Genomic DNA, 8338 nt, shown 5'->3' with positions numbered 1-8338 from the left:
CGTATCGCATTACAGGAACTTATGAAAAGTTCTGTATAACGCTGTGTTATTGAAGGCCTCGATAACGTCTGGAGAACTTTTTTTTAACGGTGGCTTGAGAACGTTCCTCCATTGTTTAAGATCATTACTGAAAACGGACATCTTCTTAAAACGTTCTTTGAACATTTGATTAAAAGACTTTGTGGGTAACGTTATCTAAATGTTGTGGGAACATTCCCTAAATGTTGTGGGAACATTCCCTAAATGTCCTCGAACCTTCTCCGACAGTTTCCATCAGTGTTGCTGAGCTTCAGTGTTTGTGTTTGTGAGCAGAGGAAGATGGCCGCCTCAGACTCGTCGTCCTGCTGTGCGTCCTGCGTCGGCCTGAAGGACAGATGTCCTCGTCCTCAGGGACTCCTCAACCTGCTCGTCACCAAACGTAACAAAAGCTCACCGTGTGTTCGCATCCCGTCCGGCGGCGGTGCGCTTCATCGGCACTAACTCTGTCTCTGTCGCTGCAGTGTGCCTCTTCGCCCTGCTGTTCGGGGTGGTCTGGTCCATCACCGGCCAGCAGTGTCTGCCTGGAGGGAACCTGTTCGGCATCGTCATCCTCTTCATCTGCTCCGTCCTCGGAGGGAAGCTGGTCGGACTCATCCAGCTGCCCACGCTGCCCCCCTTCCCTCCACTACTTGGTACGACCCAACGAATCATTCCAACATGCTTTGACCCAAACCAACGCGGTACAATCGGATCTGGACCGATCTAGACTAATCTCAACTAGTCTAACCCGAACATCCCATAAATTTACTAAAGTTGGAAAAAATGTCTTATCGAGCTTGTCCTGATCTTGTTGAGCCTGAAATTGTGGTCTCTGCCATTCTAGTTTAATCTAATCTAACTTTATTAATTTAACCTAATTTACTCCGGTCTAACTGACCCAGTCTATTTTTTTTTAATCACATGTTGACTCATAATAATTCATCCTGTGTGTGTGTGTGTGTGTGTGTGTGTGTGTGTGCAGGCATGCTGCTGGCGGGCCTGCTGTTGCGTAACGTTCCCTACATCACCGATGCCATCTTCATCGACACTCACTGGTCTGCAGCTCTGAGGAACATCGCGCTGTCCATCATCCTGACCAGAGCCGGGCTGGGCCTCAACCCCTCGGTACGCACTGCACGCGCTCAGTAACCAGCTGCTGACCTGACGCGGCTGTAATCGTGTGCGTTTGTGTGCAGGCGCTGCGGCGGCTGAAGGCGGTGTGCGTTCGTGTCGCCGTCGGTCCCTGCATGGTGGAGGCCTGCACCGTGGCCGTGGTTTCTCACCTGCTGCTGGGGCTGCCCTGGGTCTGGGGCTTCATCCTGGGGTAACACAACAACACACACACACAGACATGCATCAGGGCCACATGCTAGCTGCAGCTAGCTGCAGCTGCTCCTGTATTAACGGTGTGTAAACATGTCGTCGTGCAGCTTCGTTCTGGCTGCAGTGTCTCCAGCAGTCGTGGTTCCGTCCATGCTGCTCCTGCAGAGGGAAGGATTCGGAGTCGAGAAGGTAAATCATCAACATGCTCCGCTGACAAAAGGGGATTCTGTTCTCTGCCACTAGGGGGCGCTTTATGTCTGTGAGCTCATGTAACTATAACCTCAAAACCTAAAAGGCTCAGACGTGTTCCACAGTCACCATCAGAGCCTCCCAGATGAGCTCTAGAACCTCTTCTACAGGTGTAAGATTCCAGATGATGGTAGAATCACCCAACAGACCTCAAGAACCTTCGAAGTTGCCAAAAAAAAACAACAAAAAAGGGTCCCAGAACCCTCGTAGGGAACACTAGGACCTCTACAAAGACCTCATATAGAACCCTCAACACATTCTCTGAGACAAAATCAGCCTAAAGAACGTCTAGAACCATCCTAATGACCTGTAGAAGCTCCTCCACTACAGTTGGCTTCTAAATGACCACACAGCCACACCCCATACCTCCAGAACCAAATAAAAAAACTGATAAAATGACACAGAACCTCCTTCATGATCACTGAAAACTCTTTGGTTCGTCACCAGTAGAACCACCCAAAGATCTTTAGCGCCTCCTGTAGGATGACAGGGATGTCCTGAAGGACCACTAGATAATCTTTACTCATCCAAGAACCTCCAAAGGAACCATAAGATCACCACCAGCGTATTTGGGTTATATGACGTTCTAGTGATGGGTTGTCCTCTGAATGTTTGAGTTTGGCTTTGTGTTGCTGTTCAGGGAATCCCCACCCTGCTGATGGCTGCTGGGAGTTTCGATGATATTCTGGCTATAACAGGATTCTCCACCTGCCTGGGAATCGCCTTCTCCACAGGTCAGAGAAATGTTCCTGTCCTGCTCTGCTTGACTCCACCCTGCCTGTTCTACATGCTGTGTTGGTTCTTGTTCGGCAGGTTCTACATGGATGAACATCCTGAAAGGTCTGCTGGAGGTGGTGGGAGGCGTCATAGCTGGACTCATCCTGGGCCTGTTCCTGTGCTTGTTCCCCAGCAAAGACCAGGTCTGACATAGTTTTATATTTCAGTTTTAGGAGTTGTAGATCAGGATGTGTCTCTGAACGCCCTCTGTCTTCTGCAGGAGGACCTGGTGCTGAGGAGAACCCTCATGCTGCTGGGTCTGTCCATATTTTCGGTGTTCTTCAGTCATGTTGTTGGTTTTGCCGGAGCCGGTGGTCTCTGCACGCTGGTTCTGTCCTTCCTGGCTGCCCTCGGCTGGAAGGCCGACAAGGTAACGGGCTGCAGGATCCCTGAGCCTGGATTCAGCCGTGTTTCCACACCGTCAGGGTTTCTGATGACCACTGCCTTTGACCTAAATCAGCCGTTTCTACCTCTATGTCCAGGCCCCGGTGGCAGCCATGGTGGGTCAGTCATGGGATGTATTCCAGCCACTCCTGTTTGGCCTGATCGGAGCTGAAATCACCATAGCAACCCTGAACCCGAGCACTGTGGGTAAGAACCGTACACTGTGACTCCCGAGCTGGGACCCAGTAATTCACCAGCTTTAACATGCTGGCTGCTGTTGTACCCGCTGAGCAGTCTGCTGGTGTCTCTGTGATCAGGTCTGGGCATGGCCTGCATCCTGATCGGCCTGGTGATCCGGCTACTCGTTACTTTCGTGCTGGTCCATTATGGAGGATTCAACCTGAAGGAAAAGTTCTTCATCGCTGTGGCGTGGCTGCCGAAGGCCACCGTGCAGGTCTGTGAGACTGCTAAAAAAACCTCTTCACTGGCCAAAATAACCACCTAAAGGTCCTCCAAAACCTTCAAAATCACCTTAGTCAAGACCAGAACTTTGTAAAGAACTAAAGAAATCACATATTGAACACCTTAAAAATACTGTATACCCAAAGGAACCTTATAAAGGGCCTTTAGACCACTGACCACATGAACTAGGACTGGGACAACCAAAGTCTAGAAGTACTTCAGACACTGTCACCACTCCAATTTCTCTCTTGAAATAATCCTTAATTATTATAAAGAACCTCTGGAGCCTTAAAGAAACTTCATAAACCACCATTAGAACCCTTAAGTACCCCTAAATTGTCATCAATGACCACCAGAGCCACTAAAATGGCCGAGAGAAAAATCCCTCTCAGAATTATAGCCACCTCAGTGAAGCTCAAAGCTTCCTAAGTGAAGATAACCAACCAAAGGTCTTGTAGACTTTCCTCAGTCATGGCCGAAATCCAAATGAACTACCTAGATGACCCCTGTAAACGTTCTCTGAACCTTAAATCATCTTTAGAACCCTCTAAATTAGCCCCAAGACCTCTTCAGTAACTGCTAGAACTTAAATGACTACTTCAACCACCCAAAGGCCCTCTAGGACTTCCTCAGTTAAAACTAAATAAAATACTTAAATAAACCCTGAAACCGGTTCTGTCGCTGACAGAATCGTTTAACCCACCAACAACACATCATCTTTATTAGAACTTCCTTAATTCCCCCAAGAACTCGAACCTCAGCGACTACAGTAACCAGTCCAGTACCCCTAAAGCTCTGTCGGTAACTGTGAGAATGTTTTGATGACTAGAGCCAACCAGAAAACATTGTCTTGATTAGAACTATCTACCAACACTAGAACCCTCTACATGGCCATAAAGACTGCCTTAATGACTACAAGGAACTAGAACCATCTAGAACTTTTGTTTTGACTAATTCCCCCTCACTGGCCAGAAGAACTGCCACAATGACCCCTGAACACAATGTTGATTAAAACTTCCTAAACCCCCACTGGAACCCTCTACATGGCCATTAAAGCTCCTTCATGACTGCTAGAACAGAAATTGCTCCACTAACCATCCAAAGGGCCTTCTGAACTTCTTTGGTCACGACTAAAAGCTAAATGCAAAATAAATGACCTTTGTGACCTCATCTGTGACCTCATGATGATGAGCGACCCCCACTAAAAACACATCCATCACTAGAACGTCTTAAGTCACCACTAGAATCCTCCAAAGACCCGAAAAACCCCCTCAGTGACTACCAAAACCTAAATGACTACAACAGCCATCCAAAGGCCCTCTAGAACTTCCTCAGTCATGACTAAAGCCTAAATAGACCAACTAGATGGAGACTGGAACCACCACAAAGACTATCATTATTAGAACTCCTTAAATCACAACTAGAACCCTAAAATCACTCCCAAAATCATCTCAATGACAACATCAATAACAACAATAACTATCCGAAGGCTTTCTAGAACTTTCTGAACTAGAGGGCCTATGAACTACCAAGATGAGCCCAAAACGTCGTCTGAACCTTTTAACGATGAACTAGAACCACCAAAAAAACAAAAAACCCACCATGATTCGAACTAAAACCCTGCAACTCGCCCCTAGAACATCTCTGTGCCTGGTGGTTATGTCTTTGTGTGTTGACCAGGCTGCGATTGGCTCCAAGGCGCTGGACATGGCGAGGGAGGAGGGTGACGAGGCCTCGATGAAGTTTGGTTTGGATGTGCTAACGTTAGCCGTGTTAGCCATCCTGACCACGGCGCCCATCGGTGCGCTGGGCATCGGCCTGGCCGGGCCACGCCTCCTGGCTCGGCAGGTCAAAGGTGAGTGCATAAACTCCTGCAGACGTTCGGGTTTCATTCAAGACTCTTTGCTTACTTTTGAATCTCCATCTCAGCAGATGTGGTGGACGACGAAGCCTCGGCTCCCTGTCGCAACAGCATTGTTCAAGAAAAAGACAGCGTGACCCTCGAGAGCAAACTTTGAGGCTTCTGACTGGACAAATGGACTCTGACTATATTTGCAGCACTCCATGTGTTCACTCATTACATAGATGATCAACTGTATGTAGCTGCTGGAGGTTTTTAGATGTATTTTCTGCATGTTTCTTCTGTGCTTTGATTGTTTACCTGCAGTCCATGTGCAAATGTGTTTGTGTTTATGATGCTAATGACAGTAAAAGCAGAGAAATCCTGCCTGTGTCCTGTGATACTGAACACAAGCTTAGTGCACGTCAATGACAGTACAAAGCTCACAGTAAATGAACATTGTGGGGCATGATGGGAAGTCTACGAGATGGTGAGTCAGACAAGGTGATGGTTTTAGCCACAATTTGTAGATTTGCGTCATGAAAAAGTGTTCAGTTGGTTTTAGGAGATTTGTTCATGTACATACACTTTTCCCCATAAAGTCGGAACAATGTTTGTTTTCAGACACGCTCCTCTTTTTATTTCTATTTCTACACATCAGTGGTCACTGATGGTTACAGACTGAGTCCCAGCTACCAGGTGAAACCAGAGGATCTGACTAAAGAGTGGGACGTCCTGCCCACTGACTCCATCAGCCAGCTGGTGGACAGAACGCCTCATGTCTGAACACTGATCCATGAAGGGGGCCAGACTCAGTGTTTGTGACTGAGGGCCATTTAAAGGGTAATATTGGACATTCTGATGGATGAAATCCCCTCGAAGGTGTGTTTCCTGTTAATGGGACCAAGGTTGAAAAATTAAAACAAAATGTCTGAATAAGTCTGAATACACAGTTTGCAAAAGTTAGTTGTGGTTTATATATTTATATATATTTATATATATTTATAGATGTTCACATGACGAGGTACTGGGACTGCACCTAAAAACAAAGAAACAACATCCTCATTCACCATCCCTCTTCTTAAAAACTATTCACTGCTTCATTTTTTATGAAAGCGTCTTCGTATTGTTCATGACTGTTAAAATTCAGGTCATGATGAAGAATCACCATCATAATGTTTGGACTGCGGTCAGCATGAATACCACAAAAGAGCACAAAGTCATTACGAAACAGAATAAAGATAAAATAAAGACAAGAAATAGGGAGTGATGTGTAATAAGGGGATAATAAGGGAGCAGTATGAGGTGGTGCAGCGTGGGGGGTATCTGAGGTAAACGGGCTGCACTTATACAACCCGTTTTACTGTGTTTCTCATTCACACACATTCATCCACCGGCGGCCACAGAGCTGCCATGCACGGCGCCGCCTGCCATCAGGAGCAACTTCAGGTTCAGTGTCTTGCTCAAGGACACTTCGGCTGTGGAGGGGACCGAACCACCAACCTAGAGGACAACCGCTCTACACCTGAGCCGCCCAGTAGGGGGCGGTGTGATCCGACCACACGCCCCACCATCCTCACCACCACGGTTCCGAGTTAAGGCAGGTGGGGACTGCAGACGGTTGAAGCGAGAGGTTGAAGATGGTGGTAAACACCTCTGCTAGCTGGTCTGCACAGGCCTCGAGTGTCCGTCCAGAGACTTGTGTCGACTCTTGGCGGGGTGGATCGGACCTGATGTAGCTGGAGCTCTACGCGCCCGTCCTACCCTGCAGTGAGGGACACATGTTGGCCTCCCCGTTCATTTGGTCGAAGCCATTTTGTTGCTGAGTGACCAGGTGTCCACGAGACAGAGACTTGGGGTCTGTGTGGGTTAGCCTTTAGCTTAGCACGATTCTGCTTCCTGTGTCTGAGCCGTCTGCACCATGGTGGGGGATGGAGGTCTGTCCGCTGCAGGACAGCGCTGTGTCTCCAGAGGGATAAAATCCCAGTTTTGCTGTTTGTAGCGCAGCGGTTGTCGCACACCAGCATCAAGTTAGCGTCATGCCCTCCACCTCTGGCTCCACCTAGTGGCAGTACCTCCTCCTTTCCCCTGTGTGGAGGCAGGAGCAGCTCATCTGCAGTCACCGGTCTCCTCATTCATCACTTCACTTATAAGGCACCAGCAGACCCGACCCAGCGTGAACGACCTCCAGTTCGTGAGCCCCGGCCCGGTCTGTAGGTTTGATTCTCCATCTCAAGTTCTGCGTTGGAATCCTGTTTCTTCTTGTGGCCTAGTTCTGACACTCTCCGCTGCCTGAAGACCCCGTGATTCCGTCTAGCGATCATCTCGTCTGGATCATCCACACTCACCTCCTGCCGTGGTAACACCAGCCTGGACGGCTTCACGCCCGGACACGCCACGCTGCCCCCGATCCCTGGAGTCCTCCAGTCTGTCAGTCAGCTTTGATCTCTGGCTTGTTCTGTCAGCACCGTTCAGAAGTTTGACACCTGATGTGTGGCTTTGTGCAGCGTAGTCACCAGACACTTCTGTTCATGGATTCTCGCCTTTTGCTGTCCTGACAGTTTTTCCGCCAGCCCACTAGAGGGCACCAGTTGTTCTGATTCTGTAAAACATTATTTATGGTCAGTAAATCCTCTTTTGTTTGCACGCTCTCGACTGCCGAGTCCTTGTCTGCGTTCAAGTCTCTGAACCTGATCCGTGACAGTAAGAACGTTTTTTTTTAAAAATATACTTGGAAGAAAATATTTAATTAAGCATAACTAAAGGGAGGCTGCAGGTGGATCAGTGGTTAGCTCCATCGCCTCACAGCTAGAAGGTCGCCGGTTCACGTCCCGGTGAGGACACCCGGGATCTTCCTGCGTGGAGTCTCCATGTTCTCCCCGTGCAGCGTGGGTTCTCTCCGGGTTCTCCGGCTTCCTCCCACAGTCCAGAAACATGCTGAGGTTAATTGGTGATTGTAAATTGTCCGTAGGTGTGAATGTGAGTGTGCTTGGTTGTCTGTCTCTAAGTGTAGCCCTGTGATAGACTGGTTACCTGTCCAGGTGAACCTGCCTTCACCCTGAGTCAGCTGGGATAGGCTCCGCCCCCCAGTGAGGATTATAGATGATGGATGGATCATTTTAAAGAGGCTGTTTTCAAACCTTTATTATCCAGTTTTGGAGCCGTTGTCGTCACATCAGGGTTTGTGGCAGTTTTGAACAGTGAGTTTTAGGGTTTTGTGCACTTCTGTGCGTTAACATCCACGTTTTTGACAGTTTTCTGCATTAACCTGCAGGTTGTTCAAAC

General features: G+C 48.3%; 1 protein-coding gene across 2 annotated transcripts; it reads left to right on the top strand.

Moving 5' to 3' along the window:
• Window positions 1–317: 317 nt before the first annotated feature.
• LOC103371095 (mitochondrial sodium/hydrogen exchanger 9B2) lies at window positions 318–5439 on the top strand. Of its 2 annotated transcripts, none has more exons than XM_008300321.1 (12): window positions 318–418; window positions 501–671; window positions 1001–1143; window positions 1215–1342; window positions 1449–1530; window positions 2231–2324; window positions 2404–2510; window positions 2588–2737; window positions 2850–2958; window positions 3069–3205; window positions 4894–5068; window positions 5146–5439. In XM_008300321.1, exons 1-12 carry the CDS (start codon window positions 319–321, stop codon window positions 5229–5231), a joined length of 1482 nt encoding a protein of 493 aa, XP_008298543.1. In that variant the 5' UTR covers window position 318; the 3' UTR covers window positions 5232–5439. The 2 variants fall into 2 exon arrangements, with proteins under 2 accessions (XP_008298543.1, XP_008298542.1); XM_008300320.1 differs by having other exon boundaries at window positions 5143–5439.
• The last annotated feature ends 2899 nt before the right edge of the window (window positions 5440–8338 follow it).

The sequence above is a fragment of the Stegastes partitus genome, unplaced genomic scaffold (genome assembly GCF_000690725.1).
Source record: "Stegastes partitus isolate 25-593 unplaced genomic scaffold, Stegastes_partitus-1.0.2 Scaffold1526, whole genome shotgun sequence".
Classification (NCBI taxonomy): domain Eukaryota; kingdom Metazoa; phylum Chordata; class Actinopteri; family Pomacentridae; genus Stegastes; species Stegastes partitus.
The sequence above is the reverse complement of the archived record's forward strand: the minus strand, read 5'-3'. Positions and strand labels throughout refer to the sequence as shown.

What these genes read in the sequence shown, in the direction of transcription:
- LOC103371095 (XM_008300320.1), top strand. Translation starts at nt 319, where the DNA reads ATGGCCGCCTCAGACTCGTCGTCCTGCTGTGCGTCCTGCGTCGGCCTG. An exon ending in CCCCTTCCCTCCACTACTTG is followed by an intron (nt 672 to 1,000) that starts GTACGACCCAAC and finishes GTGTGTGTGCAG; the next exon opens with GCATGCTGCTGGCGGGCCTG. An exon ending in AAGGATTCGGAGTCGAGAAG is followed by an intron (nt 1,531 to 2,230) that starts GTAAATCATCAA and finishes GTTGCTGTTCAG; the next exon opens with GGAATCCCCACCCTGCTGAT.